This window comes from Ursus americanus, chromosome 34, assembly GCF_024610735.1.
Source record: "Ursus americanus isolate L20-20 chromosome 34, mUrsAme1.1.p, whole genome shotgun sequence".
Classification (NCBI taxonomy): domain Eukaryota; kingdom Metazoa; phylum Chordata; class Mammalia; order Carnivora; family Ursidae; genus Ursus; species Ursus americanus.
The window spans coordinates 352,472-370,736 of NC_142160.1; the positions used below are offsets into that span (position 1 = coordinate 352,472).

General features: G+C 38.6%; 1 protein-coding gene across 2 annotated transcripts in view; it reads left to right on the top strand.

Annotated features, from left to right (window-relative positions):
• CENPP (centromere protein P) overlaps window positions 1-18,265 on the top strand; it is a 250,575-nt gene that overhangs the window by 19,288 nt on the left and 213,022 nt on the right. For both annotated transcript variants that reach the window (XM_045772580.2, XM_087858925.1), the window contains exons 3-4: window positions 1,892-1,980; window positions 15,206-15,294. In XM_045772580.2, coding sequence (XP_045628536.1) covers window positions 1,892-1,980; window positions 15,206-15,294 — 178 coding nt within the window. The remainder of the gene's footprint in view (window positions 1-1,891; window positions 1,981-15,205; window positions 15,295-18,265) is intronic.

Here is an 18,265-nt window from a genome sequence, read left to right on the forward strand (position 1 = left end):
GGCTGAGTCGGTTAAGCATCTGCTTTTGGCTTAGGTCATGATTCCGGGGTTCTGGGATTGAGCCCTGTGTGAGGCTCCCTGCTTAGTGGGGAGTATGCTTCTTCCTCTGCCTCCTCCTCCCCCGACACCCCCCCCTCATTTGTACTCACTCTCAAATAAAATCTTAAAAAAAACAGTCACTTTTGGAATTGCTTCCTGACTTTTCCACTGACATAACCCTCATGACAGGGAAGATAGTGAGTTGATCCTCAGAGGGTCTTGGGTAACTCACTTCAGTGGAAGTCTGAAATACAAACAGAAATGGGTGACAGAATTTAGGCACTTCAGATACTTAAAAGGAAGAGATGGAATACAGAGAGGATGGGAGAGCGAGCTTAGGCCAGGTATGTCTTGCTAGTCCAGGAATCTTAGTCTCCCCACTTTGAGTCTTCCTAAGTTGACCTCATCTGCAGAGGTACTTGGTGCTGCCTATTCAGAATGTGCTTTTTTAAATTTTTTATTTTTTAAATTTTTTTTAAAAGATTTTATTTGTTTATTTGAGAGAGAGAGACACACACACACACAGCATGAGCAGGGGGAGGGGCACAGGGAGAGGGAGAAGCAGACTCCCCGCTGAGCAGGGGGCCTGACATGGGGCTCAATCTCATGACTCTGGGGTCATGACCTGAGCTATAGGCAGATGCTTAATTGACTAAGCCACCCAGGTGTCCCTCAGAATGTTTTTGAATGGGCTTAATACTGAGCTTACCCCCATTGCTGGCTCAGGTTTTAATTTGCTTGGATCTGCCACTTAGTTCTTTTCTGTGTAATATCTAGCTCATCCATCTGATTTCCAGCTTCCAAACTTAAGTTACTCTCCTTTTTCTTCTTTATCCTTGTAGAGTTGTGCTCTTCTAAAAATACCTTTGTTAGCAAAGTCAGAATAGTGGTTATCTCTTGGGGGCGGATAGTACATAGCCTTGAGAAGGGCATGAGAGAACTTTATGGTGTATTTTTAAATTTCTATAACTTTATCTTGGTTGTAGTTACATGGGAAACACATGTTAAAAAATATTGAGTTGTCGGGCACCTAGGTGGCTTAGTAGGTTAAGTGTCTGTCTTTGGCTCAGGTCATGGTCCCAGAATCCTGGGATCGAGCCCCGCATCAGGCTCCCTGCTCAGCAGGGAGTCTGCTTCTCCCTCTCTTGTGCTCACTTGCTCTCAAGTAAATAAATAAAATCTTTAAATTAAAAAAAATGTTGAGTTGTACACTTAGGAGTAGGGCATTTTATGCATCGAAATATAAAATTTTGAAAGATAACAGAAGTAAATAGGTGGATTCCATTTAGTGCTTTTAACTAGAATCAGATAATTTTGGAAAAAAAAAACCCATCTAACAGTTATGATTCAAACTTGTGTAGGGTTATAGTAGCATCTTTCTTTCTTTCTTTCTTTTCTTTCTTTTCTTTTCTTTTCTTTCTTTCTTTCTTGGAGAGAGAACTCAAGTGCGGAGAGGGGCAAAGGGAGAGGGAGACAGAATCTTAAGCAGGCTGCATGCTCAGGGTAGAGCCCAATGCAGGGCTCAGTCTCACGACCCTGAGATCATGACCCGATCTGAAATCAAGAGATGGACACTTAACCAACTGAGCCACCCAAGCGCCCCTATACTAGCATGTCTTACTATATAATCTTTAGTATAATTGAAAAATAGAAAATACAAGTTACCTTTAATCCAACTTTGCAGAGATAAATCAATTTCGTGCACATTCTTCCAGATATTTGCCATATAAATACTAACATAAACTCTCACACATATACCCACATGTATTATAAATGCTCACACAAAATTAAACAATAGGTATTTGAAGGAAACTTATTTGCAAATAAAATATTTGTTTTTTCTGATTTATAGGTATGAAGAAAGTTCTACAGAGACACAGATTATCAGGAAATTGCCACATGATTACATTTCAACTTGAATTTCAGATTCTGGAAATCCAGGTAAATGGAGTATGTTGTGGTAACAGGTTCTACTGCTGTGATTAAGCAGTTCCCATACCCCAGCCTTCAGCAGAGCTGAGCTGAGGAGGAATTCATGAACCAGGGCCCTCTTGTAGTACACCTGCACAAAGTGATACCATTTTGACAGTATAAGCACCCTGGCAACTGCATGTGAAAGGGTTGTTGCTGAGGGTCTAGGTGCTTTATTGGAAGGCCTATATCAGGTTCCTCCTTGTCTGTCAGAGCAAGCACCCAGGTCATGGGAACAGTCCTGGATGCCCTCATTGGTTTGCTGATATGCCAGCCGTGTATTACTTGTTATCTGCCGGTGCTTAACAAATTTGATGGTTTAAAACATTATGATAATGAGCAGCATATGGCCAGGGTTGGGCAGAACAAGGTCAGAAATCAGGTTATGGCTTGAAGAAGAGTGGGATACAGGCATAATTTCAAGAATTAACGGCCTAGGCACAAACTTTGATAGCAGAAAACAGTTCAACCAGTTGATTTTGTGAATTGGGCCTAGAAGGAGTATGTGTAGAGAAGACTCACAGGGAAGGGTGGGCAGACTATCTTGGCCTCAACCTATCAGATAGCAAAAGCAGTTGTAGACCAGTTGTCATAACCCAAGTGTTTATGGACAAGATGTTTGCTTATATTCATAGTCATGTACCAGAATTCCTGATCTTTGCCCTCACCCATAAAAACAGCCCTAAGTTTTCCCATTTTATGTAGAAAAAGGATTGATGTCAGATAATCAAGACCCTGCCTCCTTAAGGTGTCAGATGGCCATCCCAGCTAGTCAAGAGTGCCTGCTTCCAGGTATCTGGGCTAGAGGTTTTGCTTCTCGAGAACTCTTTGCAGCCTATATCCCTGGTTGCTGCCACTGGCCCTGGCCAACTGAGAAGGGGCTATGGAATGTCTAGGCTCCTCAATGATGACAGAGCTCCCAGCTTGCTCCCACCTTAGAGTATTCCCCCTTCAACACTGCTGAGGTGACTAAGAACATGCAGAGTGTATCATTGCCAAGGCTGGTTGAGCAGGATATGACACAGGGCATGGGTGATGAGTGGCCTTAGGGGAGAGTTAAACATTTTCAGGTTGTCACCATGCCTGGGAATGTGCAGGGTCACCAAGTGAAATTATTGTTCTGTATGACCTCAAAGACCATCTGCCGAAAAATAAAAAAAGAATATAGTTACAAATGGATTAGTCTCATTTGGGGTAGTCTGTGCCAGGACCCCATGCTTCTCTTTTGGATGGCCCAGGAACTCCTGGATGTTGTCCCATTGCTAAAGGTCGCATAGTCCTACCAACTGAATTTTTTCTCTTTGGGGCTAATGTGATCTTAAATTCACAGTGATGATATACCGCATACTTACCTGTGTCCTGTCCTCCTTTAATGGGCCAGGCCTACAGTCCATGTCCAGTTGGAGTCATAGGCCCAAGGTCCATCTCCATGTCTGAGAACATCTGTATTGGCAGTGTATACATTGCGCAGGAAACTGCTCAGGGGCATCCTAGTAGCCTTGGGGCCCTGTAGGCTATTTCTGCTATTGGTGTTTATCTTTCTGCCATTCCAAGGGTTATATGGAGAGTAGCTAGAGTGTTGGCAAAACTAGGCTTATCCTTGGGACCCTAGTCCTTAAGTTCAACTGAAAAGAGGTTAGTCCTCTGAAGTTGAGGTGAACCAACTACTCAGTGGAGCTGTACATTCCAGAATGGGTTGTCCCCAAAGTTTGATTGGCCTGTTCATTAGTGGGGTTATGGCCTAAGAGATAAAATAGACTGCCGGTTTTTTAACTTCATTTTGTTTAGGTTGCATATTTTGGTCACCTTAAGCCTCTGAAGGAAATCACCATTGGTAGTTTGACCCCATTATGAGTCAGATCAAGGATGACATCACAGTTTAGGGATATATTTTATACCATGATGTGCTTCTGAAGAATGGCTACTGCCTTACTAGAGGCATTCTCTGCATGAACTGGCACTGGGCAACTCTCATAGTGGTTTGGCTTGCTGGTCCTATGTGGCTGTGTGAGGCAGTCCAGACAACACTGGAGCCACGTGGGCCTTGCTACAGTGGCCATGTTCCTTGCCTTCTACTGGACAGTGGTGGCACCCGTCCATACCTAATATCATTATTAATAGTATATTGAGCTTAATATTATGATCCCATATCACCAAAGCATGATCAAAAATTTTGTGACCATTTAGTAATGGCTTAAAGGTATACTGTTATCTCACATGCTGAATAAATTAGAATTAGTTGAGTTGCATATGACAGAAAACTTAAAGGTAGATCAAAGTACTAGAAGTACCAGAAGTTTCTCTGTTGCTTAAAATTTTAAGGTAAGTTTTCAAAAGCTAGTATGGTGACCTTATGAGTATCAGGCTCTCCCATTATCCATGTGACTTACAAATCATGATACAGTGGTCACTTGAGCACTTCAGGCATTGGGAAGGGGACGGGGCAATCAAGGGCTTAGCTTTTCTGTTGAAGGATACTTTCTGGAAGTTTTAACATACATCATTTCACCTACATTCTTTTGGCCAATAACATCCCATCCTGCAAGGAAGGCTGGAAATTCAGTCTTCATCATGCATGGCCACGAGACCAGTGGAAAACTGGTGCAAGAAAGAAGTACAAGTACTGGGAACTACTGTCCCGTATGCTTTGGGGAATGCAGGGGGGGGAAAAAAATCTAAGGAGAGGAACAGTTGATATTCTTTGACAGACAAAGAAAACAACAACTGTTAAATCTCTAAAGACATGTAAGTTGTTACAGTTCACATTTCAAAACAATAAGAATCTTTGAACTGCTCAGTTTTACTTAATTTGCTTCATACTTCCCTGGCTATGTTAACAACACTTGGTTTTTTTCTGTGCCTTTCTAATTTTATCATTTTTCTTGAGGACTAGACTGATAAGTAAGATGTTGCAAATAAACAACTCTAGAATAAGGAAGATTTTAGGAATAAGCCATATGTGCGACTCGTGGGCTTTCTTGGAGAAGTAGGAAACAAGGGACTACCTATATTTCTTTGTTGCGTAGAATTCAAATGTAATTAGCAGATGAGAATTTTTAAAAAATTATTATTTAATGGTAAATCCTCACATATTCTAGACTTATTTATGTAAATATGCCTTTAGAAGAATTGCTAGGTGTCATAGGAGATGTATATGTAAATTCTGATAGTATCAGATTGCCTTCTAAAATGATTTTACCATTTTACATGTTAAGCAGATTTTTTTAGTTGAGACATAGAAAAAGGTGAAGACACCAAGATTCTGTGTCCTTAAACATTTTTTAAAAACAATTTCCACTAGAGGGAGATGTTTAACCACTGGAAAATTAAAATGTAACCTAAATAATAAAACTATCTTGCTTAAAGAATATTGTTATAATAACATCATAGTAATACAATGTGAGAACCATAAGTGGCCTTATAGACTATTAAGCTCAACCCCTTATTTTACAGGGAAATACATCAAGGGAGTTTGAATAATTATCCATGTTGGCATGGCTGTTACTCTCAGAGGTAGCTGGAATATATAATTCTGTTCTCCAGATTTACTGTCTGGTGTTGCAAGAACATCAAAATTAACATGTCTCAGCATTCATACTCTATGCAGTATAATAAATCAGATTGGTGTCAATTTGTAGGGAAAGTGGCTAAGAATGTTTTCATAACTACTCTTCCTGAAACCCAGTGAAACAAAGTGATTCCAAAGTAAGGAAATTTTTTTTTATAATGATTTTTTATTATATTATGTTAGTCACCATACAGTACATCCCCGGTTTTCGATGTAAGGCTCGATGATTCATTAGTTGTGTATAACACCCAGTGCACGATGCAATATGTGCCCTCCTTACTACCCATCACCGGCCTATCCCATTCCCCTACCCCCCTCCCCTCTGTAGCCCTCAGTTTGTTTCTCATAGTCCATAGTCTCTCATGTTTCATTCCCCCTTCTGATTACCCCCCCTTTCTTTATCCCTTTCTTCCCCTACTGATCATTCTAGTTCTTATGTTCCATAGATGAGAGAAATCATATGATAGTTGTCTTTCTCTGCTTGACTTATTTCACTAAGCATTATCTCCTCCAGTGCCGTCCATGTTGTAGCAAATGTTGAGAACTCATTCTTTCTGATTGCTGAGTAATATTCCATTGTATATATGGACCACAACTTCTTAATCCAGTCATCTGTTGCAGGGCATCTCGGCTCCTTCCACGATTTAGCTATTGTGGACATTGCTGCTATGAACATTGGGGTGCATATGGCCCTTCTCTTCACTACGTCTGTATCTTTGGGGTAAACACCCAGTAGTGCAATGGCTGGATCATAGGGTAGCTCAATTTTTAACTTTTTAAGGGACCTCCACACTGTTTTCCAGAGTGGCTGTACCAACTTGCATTCCCACCAACAATGTAGGAGGGATCCCCTTTCTCCACATCCTCTCCAACAATTGTTGTTTCTTGCCTTGTCTATTTTTGCCATTCTAACTGGCGTAAGGTGGTATCTCAGTGTGGTTTTGATTTGAATTTCCTTGATGGCTAATGATTTTGAACATTTTTTCATGTGTCTGTTAGCCATTTGTATGTCTTCATTAGAAAAGTGTCTGTTCATATCTTCTGCCCATTTTTTGATTTGTTTATTTGTTTCTCGTGTATTGAGTTTGAGAAGTTCTTTGTAGATCTTGGATACCAGTCCTTTATCTGTAGTGTCATTTGCAAATATCTTCTCCCATTCCGTGGGCTGCCTCTTAGTTTTTCTGACTGTTTCCTTGGCTGTGCAGAAACTTTTAATCTTGATGAAGTCCCATAAATTCATTTTATCTTTTGTTTCTCTTGCCTTTGGGGATGTATCATGAAAAAGGTTGCTTTGGCCGATGTCGTAGAGGTTGCTGCCTATGTTCTCCTCTAGAATTTTGATGGATTCCTGTCTCGCATCGAGGTCTTTCATCCATTTGGAGTTTATTTTTGTGTATGGTGTGAGATAGTGGTCAAGTTTCATTCTTTTGCATGTAGCTGTCCAATTTTCCCAGCACCATTTATTGAAGAGACTGTCTTTTTCCCACTGGATGTTTTTTCCTGCTTTATCAAATATTAGTTGCCCAAAGAGCTGAGGGTCCATTTCTGGGCTCTCTATTCTGTTCCATTGGTCTATGTGTCTGTTTTTGTGCCAGTACCATGCTGTCTTTGTGATCACAGCTTTGTAGTACAGCTTGAAATCCGGCATTGTGATGCCCCCAGCTTTGTTTTTCCTTTTCAACAGTTCCTTGGAGATTCGGGGTCTTTTCTGGTTCCATACAAATTTAAGGACTATTTGTTCCAGTTCTTTGAAAAATGTCATCGGTATTTTGATCGGGATAGCATCGAAAGTGTAGATTGCTCTGGGTAGCATGGACATTTTAACTATGTTAATTCTTCCGATCCATGAGCATGGAATATCTTTCCATCTTTTTATGTCTTCCTCAATGTCTTTGAAGAGTGATTTATAGTTTCTAGAATAAAGGTCCTTTACGTCTCTGGTTAAGTTAATCCCAAGGTAACGTATGGTTTTTGGTGCTATTGTAAATGGGATGGATTCCCTAATTTCTCTTTCTTCGTTCTCGTTATTCGTGTACAGAAATGCAACTGATTTCTGAGCATTGATTTTGTATCCCGCCACGTTACTGAATTGCTCTATAACTTCTAATAGTTTGGGAGTGGCTTCTTTTGGGTTCAAAGTAAGGAAATTTTTAATTAATGTCTGGTTTGGCATATCCTCAACTACTGGGAGCTATTAAAAATAGGAGTGCCTGTGTGGCTTAGTCAGTTGAGCATCCAGCTCTTCATTTTTGCTCAGGTTATGATCTCAGGGTCATGGGATCCAGCACTGTGTCAGCTTCCATGCTCAGCACAGAGTCTGCTTGTCCCTCTCCCTCTTCTCTTCCCCCCATATGCTCTCTTGTTCTCTCTCTCCCCCCCTCTCTCAAATATAATCTTTAAAAAAAAATTAAAATGGGGCACCTGGGTGGCTCAGTTGGTTAAGCATCTGCTTTCAGCTCAGGTCATGATCCCGGAGTACCAGGTTCGAGCCCTGCATTGGGCTCCCTGCACAGTGGGGGAAGTCTGCTTTTCCTTCTCCATCTGCTCCTCCCCTGCTCATGCTTGTTCTCTCTCACTCTCTCTCTCTCTCTCTCTCAAATAAAATCTTTTAAAAAAATTAAATAAAAATAAAATAGGCTCCTTGAATAATCTCTTTTTTGAGAGAAAATCAAGAGCTAGGGCAGTGTTGAACGATAAGTTTCATCTTCTGCGCAAGGCCAACCATACAAGACTGGGAGAGGAAGCTCTTTCATGTAGTGCATAGGAACCAATATAGAAAGTCAAAGAAAATGAAGAAACAGAGGAATTATATTCCAAACCAAAGAAGAAGATAAAACTTTAGAAGAAACCTTGATGAAATGGAGATAATAATTTACCTGAAAGGAGATCAAAGTAATGTTCATAATGGTGCTCACTGAACTTGGGAGAAGAATGGATAAACACGGTGAGAACAGTGTGAAAAAAACACAAGTGAGCAAGAAATAGGGGGAAAGACCATCTGAAACAGAAGCACCGAAAAATACAGTAGAGGGATTCAGTATCAGACTAAATTAAATAGATGAAAGGATCAGTGAACTTGAATACAGGGCAGAGGAACAGACCCAATCAGAGAAGTGAAAAGAAATAATAATGAAGAAAAGAAAGATAACTTAAGGGACTTACAGGACAAGATCAAGTCAACTGACCATTGGCATTATAGGAATCTCAGAAAAAAGAAAAAGGGACAGAAAGTTTATATGAAGAAATAATGGGTGTAAACTTCCCTAAGCTTGGAGAGAAACAGAAATCCAGATCCAGAAATCCCAGAGAATTCCAAAGACAAACCCAAAAGTGACCAAGACACATTATAATTAAAGTGTCAAAAGTTAAAATCAAGGCGTCCTAAGAGCAACAAGAGAAAAGCAATTTGTTAAATACAAGGGAAGCCCTCATTGGACTTGTAGCAGATTTTGCTGCAGAAATGTTTCGGGCCAGAAAGTAGCACAGTATATTCAGAGTGCTGAAAGAGAACAATTTCCAACCAAGAATACTTTCCCTGACAGTTATTCAGAACTGAAGGAGAGGTAAAAGTTTTCCTGACAAGCAAAACCTAGAGTTGACCACCACTAAACTGACCTCAATAAGAAATGTTTTGTTTTGTTTTTTTTTTTAAAGATTTTATTTATTTGACAGAGATAGAGACAGCCGGAGAGAGAGGGAACACAAGCAGGGGGAGTGGGAGAGGAAGAAACGGGCTCATAGCGGAAGAGCCTGATGTGGGGCTCGATCCCACAACGCCGGGATCACGCCCTGAGCCGAAGGCAGACACTTAATGACTGAGCCACCCAGGCGCCCCAATCAATAAGAAATGTTAAAGGGACTTCGTTAAGCTGAAAAGAAGGGCCCTTTTTACTGCATGGAAACAAGAAAGTGTAAATCTCCTGGTTAAGGTAAATATATAGCAAAAGTAGTGGATTAATCACTTATAAAGCTAGTGTGAAAGTTAAAAAACAAAAGTAGTAAAAATACGTAATTAGTTAAAGGATACTCATGATAAAGAATGGAAAAGTACATGGAAGGGGAGTAAAAATGTAGAGCTTTATTATGTGTTCAAACTTAAGTTGCTATCAACTTAAAATAGACTGTTATAAATACAAATTACATGTAAGTAACCAAAACCCAAAAACCTATATTAGATACACAAAAGATAATGAGGAAGGGATCTAAGTGTACCACTAAAGAAAGTCAGGCCACGAAGGGAGAGAGAGAAGAAAGGAATAGAAACCACAAAGCAGCCAGAAAATAACAAAATGACAATAAGCACGTATCTATTAATAATCAAGTGTAAAGTGACTAAATTCTCTAATCAGAAGATGTAGAGTGTCTGAATGGATTAAAAAAAAAAAACCAAGACCCATCTATACGTGCCTATGAGAGATTAACTTCAGTTATAAGGGCAAACATACACTGAAAATGAAGGGATGGATGGAAAAAGATAATCTACGTAAATGGAAACCAAAAGAAAGCTGGGATAGCTATACTTAAACATCAGAACAAATAGACTTTTTAAGACTCATAAGAGACAAAGAAGGGTGTTATATAACAACAAAGGGGTTAATAAACATGAGAATATAAAATTTGTAAATATTTGTGCACCCAGGGACTCCTGGGTGGCTTAGTCGGTTAAGTGTCTGCCTTCGGCTCAAGTCATGATCCCAGGGTCCTGGGATCAAGTCCCATATCGGGGTCCTTGCTCAGCAGGGAGCCTGCTTCTCCCTCTGCCTGCCACTCCCTCTGCTTGTGCTCTGTCTCTCAAATCTTTTAAAAAAAAATTTAGTGCACTCAAAATAGGAGCACCTAAATGTATAGCAAATATTAACAGACCTAATGCGAGAAATGGATAGCTGTACAGTAATAGTAGCGGACCTTAATACCCCACTTACATCAGTGGATAGATCATCCAGACAGAAAATCAGTAAAGAAATATGGGCTTGAAACAACAGGTTAAACCAGATGAACTTAACATATACCTACAGAACATTCCATTCACAAACAACAGAATACATTCTTCTTAAGGGCACACGGAACATTCTCTAGGATAGATGATATGTTCTGTCATAAAACAAGTCTTGACAGTTTAGGAAGATTAATAGCAAGCCTCTTTTCTGACCACAGTTGCAAGAACAAAACTGGAAACTTCACAAATGTGTGGAGATTAAACAACATGCTACTAAAAAATTAACAGGTAAATGAAATCAAATGAGAAGTGATAAAATACCTTGAGACAAGGGAAAATAAAAATACAACATACCAAAGTTACGGGATATAACAAGAGCAACCTAAGAGGGAAATTCATAGCTATAAATTTGTACTTAAACAAGAAAAATTTCAAACAACCTAACACCTCAATGAACTAGAAAATAAAAATAAATGGAGCCCAAAATTGGAAGGAAATAACAAAGCTCAGAGCAGAAATAGAGTCTAAAAAGGCAGTAGAAAAGACAAATGAAACCCAGAGCAGGTTCTTTGAAAGATAAGCAAAAATTGGCAAACGTTTAGCTAGACTCACCAAGAAAAAGAGAGGGAACTCAAAATCAGAAGTGAAAGAAGAGTTGTTACAGCTGATACCACAAAAATAGAAAGGATAATAAGAGAATAATACAATTATATGCCAACAAATTGGACAAGCTTAAAGAAATGGATCAAGTCCTAGAAACCTACAACCTTCCAAGGGTGAACCAAGAAGAAATAATCTAAAGAGACTGATTACTTACTAAGAAGATTAAATCAGTAATTGAAAACCTTCCAACAAAAGTCCAGGATCACACAGGTTTATTGGTGAATTCTAAATATTCAAAAAAGAATTAGTATCAATCTTGCTTTAATACTTACCAAAAAAGTAGAAGAGGGAAGGCTCATAAATTCATTTTAGGAGGTCTGCATTACCCTGATACCAAAACCAGACAAGGACCACAAGAGAAGAAAATTACATGCCAATATCCACAATGAACATAGATGCAAAACCCTTTAACAACCCATTAGCAAACTGAATTCAACAATACATTAAGAGGATCATACATCTTGATTAAGTGGGATTAATTCCAGAAGTGCAAATGCGGTTTAAAATTGTAACGATCATTGTGATATGCCACATTAACAAAATGAAGGATAAAAATCCAATGATCATCTCAATAGATGCAGAAAAGGCATTTGACAAAATCGAACATCGCTTTTTTATATAAACTCCCAACAAATTAGGTATAGAGGGAGCATATCTCAACATAATAAAGGCGTATATGAGAAACCCACCTCATACTCAGTGTTGAAGAGATGAAAGCTTTTCCTCTAAGATCAGGAACAGGACAGGGATGCCTGCCCTTGCCACTTGTATTCAATATAGTATTGGAAGTCCTAGACAGAGCAATTAGGGAAGAAACAGAAATAAAAGGAATTCACATTGGACAGGAAGAAGTAAAACTGTCACTATTTGGAGATGACATCATATTGTATACAAAAATCCCTAAAGAATCCACCCAGAAATTATTAGAACTAATAAGTGAGTTCAGTAACATTGCAAGATACAAAATCAGTATACAAAAATCTGTTGAATTTGTCTACACTAATAATGAACTATAAGGAAGAGAAATTATGAAAACAGTTGCATAAAAAAGAATGAAATACCTGGAGATACACATAACCAAGGAGGTCAAAGACCTGTACACTGAAAACTATAAGACACTGAGGAGAGAAATTGAAGGCACAAATAAATGGAAAGGTATTCTGTGCTCGTGGATTGGAAGAATTAATATTTTTTAAATGTCCACGGTACCGAAAGGAATCTACAGATTAAAGTCAGTCCTTATCAAAATTCCAATGGCAGTTTTCACAGAAATAGAAAATATAATTCTGAAATGGGTGTGGAACCACAGAAGAGCCCTACTAGCCAACGGAATCTGGCAAAAGAACAAACCTGGAGGCATTGTGCTTCCTGACTTCAACTTGTACTACAAGGCTATAGTAATCAAAAAAGTATGGTATTGGCATAAAAAGATTAATGGAATAGAATTGAGAACCTGGAAATAAACCACACATATGTGGTAAATTAATCTATGACAGTCAAAAATATACAGTGGGGAAAGGATTATTCACTAAATGGTGTTCAGAAACCTGGACAGCCACATGCAAAAGAATGAAACTAGAACACTGCCTTACAACATACACAAAAATTAACCCAAAATGGGTTAGATGCTTGAATGGAAGACCGGAAACCATAAATATCCTAGGAAAAAACATAGGTGATAAGTGGAGCATGCGACTCTTGATCTTGGGGCTGTAAGTTCAAGCCCCATGTTGGGTGTAGAGATTACTTAAAAATAAAATCTTTAAAAAAATTAAGTATGAATTGTGATGAATGTTAACTAGGTTTATTGTGGTGAACATTTTGCAATATATACAAATATTGAGTCATTATGTTTTACACCTGAAAATATGTTCTGTGTCATTACATATCAGTAAAAATAATATAATCCCATATCATAAGCTCCAAAGAAAATGCACCTGATTATGATGGCATTCAAACCCAAATGAAAGAGAACATTGGAGTGTGATGCTGTGTGGCTTATTAACAGTATATAAATTTTGCAAAGTTAATAGGACTTTTTCCTGAATGTACCCACAATTCTTAAATTTTAGAGAAGAATGAGAACTATAGACTAAATTAAATGGACGTTGATTGAAAATAATGTGTTGCTGAGACTTAGGGGCTTTGAAGTCAGGGAATCTTCTAATATGTGATCTTTTTGACTGGCTTCTTTCACTTAAGGTGATGTTTTCAGGGTTTGTTCATGTAGTAGGTATCATTACTTCATTCTTTTCCTTTTTTGATTAAGTAACAAAATTCCATTGTGTGGATATATCACATTTTGTTATTTATAGTTAATGAGCATTTGGGCTATTTTCACCTTTTGGCTATTATTAAAGTTGATATAAACATTCATGTGTAAGTTTATAAGTAGGCATATGTTTTCATTTTTCTTGGGTGTATAGCTAAGAATAGAATTACTGGGTCAAATGGAATGACCAGATGATGACTAATGATATTAGGCATTATTTCGGATGCTTTCTGCCCATTTGTACATCTTCGAAGAAATGTCTATGGAGGTCTTTTGCCCAGTTTTTAAGTGCCTTTGGAATTTATGTTTTTGATTAGATATGATGGTAGATGCCCACAGCCAGCCAGCCTACTTAAACTGCACCTGCTCTGAACAATCCCCACTGTATCTTCAGGCAGCTAAAAAACTAAGCAAAGATTATAAGCCCGCTCAAAATACAGGGAAAAGTCAGATAGTGCCCAGACAAATGGGAAATGTCAGGAAGTATCTACTCACTTTGTTCTTAGGAAATACTGAAAATTGCTAGACTACTCCTCTGAACATATAATAGTTCCAGACAAGAGCACGAATACGGTGCTGAGTGTTTTCATCTTCATTTAGAACTTATGCAAACATGCTGTTATGAAACGAATTAATAAAGTGGAGATAAGTTCACTTTGAAAGAATTAATCCAGGAAACACAGGAACACACTGTATAAAAACCTGCTCTGGCTATCAGAAGAAAACATTTGAAGAAAATTGAATGGGAGGAAAGAGAGCTGAGAGAAAGCAGCTGATTATTGTGCCGAGAACTACATTCATTGGAAGTAACCAGGAGGTGAATATGGAGGACAGTCTTGAAAAAAATCATCTCCAAGAGCAAGTGAAAAGAATAATCGGGAAGGCCATGAAGAGTCAATATATGGTTTTTGCAAAAACAAGAACAGAAACAAGTGAAAAGGAAGTGATAGGCAACTATAGAATAGGGGAAAATTTACTAGACTAATGGAGAAAACCTGAAATTACAGATCAAAACATTTATTTCACAATCTGCATTATGGAATATGGAGTTGTTTCTGGGTTTTGTAATAAGCAGCCAGTCTTTGTCCTCATTTCTTGCTGTTTTAGGATCGACTCTTGAAGTCAAACTGCTGGCACACGGACTATGCATATTTTAAGTGTACATTATCAAAGTGATTTTATAGGTAAAAATGTTTATCTCACTGGTTTAATATTTGTCTTTTTCCTAGTGAGATTGAATATTTTTTTCCGTGTAAGTTTTTACATTTGAGTTTTTAATTCATGTCTTTTACTTTTTTCTTTTCAGTTTTCATTTCTCCTTGTAATGTTTTGGTAAAAAATATCTTCATCAGTTTATTTTTTCTCTTTTAGTAGTAAAGTCATTTTTTATATAAATACTGAGGTTTTTTTAATGTAATTATATTTGCTTTTTTTTTTTTTTTTTACACTATTGTTTGCTTAGAAAGTTCTTCACTCAGTAACCAGTTACATGTCTGTATTTCCTGCTAATATTTTATGGTCTTGGTGTTTACATTTACATTTAAGTAAGTAATTCATTTGGAGTTCATTTTAGTTTTTGGTATGGAGGAAAGATCTGATTTTATTCTTTTAACAAATAACCAATATTTTCAGTGCCTTCTCTTGATTACCTTTTCCTATTGTTTGGTGGTATTTCATTTTGGATATTTTAAAACATTTTTGTCTTTATATTTTATTGAAATGTTTACTGTGATCTGATAAACTTTTTTTATTTTAGGATAAGGAGAATTTATCTTCTGTTATTACTGACCTCAACATAATAATGGAGCCTACTGAATATTCAGAATTAAGTGAATTTGTGTCTAGGTAAGATATTATAAATTTTCTTTTTTAGGTATTGCTTAATTTTACCCTTTCTTTTTTTGATAAGTAAATATCAAAATATCTCGGGAAGTGTAACATTATTATGGTTTATATTCATATACATATAGCTTATTTATTAAGTCCATATTCTCTATCATTTTTTCATTCAGTGAAAATGTGTCACACATTAACTATGTGCTAGGCATTTAATTGTGGCGAAGAACAGGTATAATCTTTGATACTCAAGGAGTTTCTAGCCTATTGGTGAAGACATTAGTTAAATAATGGTAGAAATAAAGTCTAAAATTGTGACTGTGCTCAGTGCTGCAGAGAAGAGTTATATAATGCTATTGAAGCATACATCAGGAACCTGACATTGATGGAGAACGTGGGATCATTTCCTGAAAATTGAGCCAACATCTGAAAAATGTGTAGGTGTAAACTAACGAAGAGGTCCTCAACAGAGTAGTTGTGCGTAGGCTCGGAGCAAGGAGGATTTTTACCAGTTTTATAAGCGTGTGTGTGTGTGTTCTTTGCGATTTTATCACCTCTGGGGCTTCCTGAAACACCCACTACATTCAAGATACAAGACTGTCCTCTATCTTTGCACCAGCTCCTTTTTCCCCTCACTTTTAAAATTGTGGTAAAATATATATAACATAAAACTTACCTTCTTAACCATTTTTGAGGGTACAGTTCAGTACTATTAAATACGTTTAGAATATATTTAACTGTGTACAGCAAGAGCTCTCTTCATAACCCTTTCATCTTGTAAAACGGAAACTGTGTATGTGTCAAACAGTCGCTTCCCATCTTCCCTTCCACTCAGCCCCTGGCACCCTTCATTCTTATTTCTGTCTCTGTGACTTTTATTTTTATTTTTTATTAATTTTTTAAAAGATTTTATTTAGTAAAGAGAGAGCATGAGCAAGAGAGAGCATGAGTGGGGCAGGGGGAGAGGGAGGGAGAAGCAGGCTCCCTGCTGAGCAAGGAGCCCGATGCGGGGCTCAATCCCAGGACCCTGAGATCATGACCTGAGCCAAAGGCAGACACATAACTGACTGAGACACTTAACTGAGTGCCCTTGTCTGTGACTTTTAATCATGGTTATTTTAATGTTCCTGTCTTATAGTGCCAACATCTGAGTCATCTTTGAACCTGATTCTGCTGATTCTGGGGTATTTTTTCCTGAATTTTTGTGTGTCATCTTTTTTTTTTTTTTTTTTTTTATAGTCAAATGATGGACATTATCTGTGGAAGACTCACGCAAATAGTGTTTATGCCGAGAAGCAGGCACATTTCTTTTATCATGCTGTCAGGCTGTGGTTAATTAAACGTTGTCCGCAGTTGAGCTGTGTTTGAGGTTTTTATTGTTTTCCTTGTCTTCAGGCTTCACATCACAGGTTTCAAATTCTTCCAGCTGTGGATTCAGTTTCGAGTTCAGTTCTTCCATATGCTTAGAACGGGGTTTTGGGAGCTGGAGGGTTCTCCTCAGTGTCCCTGATCCACTCAGCTTTCTGCCTTTCTGAGAGGACCCTTTCTCTATGCTCTTGACGCTCCCCCAGTAGCGGCTGTGGATGCCTGTTACTCGGTGCCCTGCCTGTGGTGGGAGTAACGGGAGTTCTGTACTTTGATGGTCCACCCTCAGTGTTTGGCAGTCCTGTGTACCTGCGTCTCAGGGCTTGGCCTCCCCAGTGTTCCTGCTCCTCCCCCAGTATAGCCAAAGCCAGCCTGCATCTGGGGTTGGTTTTGGGCAGGAGAGAGTTCCTTGTTCCTCCAGGGGTAGCAGATGAATGCTTGGGAGTCGTGTAGGATCCTGGACCCGGTGGGTTTCCTGCCCCTCCCAGGGAACAGGCGGTTTTTGCCACTGCCTCTCTTCCCGAAGCACTGGGTCTTTGTCCTGGTAACAGGAGTGTGTTCTGCCCCTCTACCAAAGTCAACTTCTGCTCCTCCCTTAGAAGCAAGGGACTTTTTTCTTCCATTGCTTTGTTGCCTCTTTTTTCAGTGGCTCAGGGGTTTTTTGTTCCCATCAGAGAAGAATTCTGGCTTCCTTTTGTTCCCCAGTAGTGGCTGATCACCTCCTCATGCCTGAGTCACTGACAGGACCCTGGTTTTTCTGGTGGTGACCCTTTGTGCCTGGGGTTCCTATCTGTTACAAAGGCACATTCTATCCCACATTTGTCCCTAAGAATTTGTTGACATTTTAGCTGATTTCTTGTTACCTACTTGTATGGGGACTGCTTTCCTCCCCTAAGTTTACCCCAGAGTGAACAGTTTTGTCATGTCTTTCCTTTGAGGAAGAAAAATTTTATTTACTTGGTTGCCTTGTGACTTTGGGTCTCTAATGGACTCAAGAAAGGTTATAACTTTATAGATTATTCAAATTTGCTTGGTGTTAGGTGCAGATGGTCTTCTCTGCGGTTTTTTACATCCTAAGTAGCAGCAGAGCTCTTTCCCGATGTTTTGTTTTGTTTTCTAATTCTCATTCCAGAATTTGGGACACACTGTTCATCTTCTGCATCTGTTTTACCCTTTCTTTTTTTCTTCTTTTTCAAGATTTTTAAAATTCATTTATTTGAGGGGGGGGGAGAGAGACAGAGACACAGACACCGAGCAGGGGGGAGGGGCAGAGGCAGAAGCAGACTCCCCACTGAGCAGGGAGCCTGCCATGGGGCTCAATTCCCAGACCCTGGGATTACGACCTAAGCTGAAGGTGGACTCTTAACCGACTGAGCCACCCAGGCGCCCCTGTTTTACCCTTTCTTTATATCTTTGTGCTGCTTCATGATGATTCTTTAGATCTGTATTTCAGTTCAGTAATTATTTCTTTATGTTGTGACTAATCTTTTAAACCCCCACCCACTGAATTTTCAATTTCATTGACAGTACTTGTCATTTGTAAAAGTTCTATGTGTCTTTTAAATTTTTCCTGTCTTTTTAAAAATAAAGACTCTTATTTTTTTTTTTTTTAACA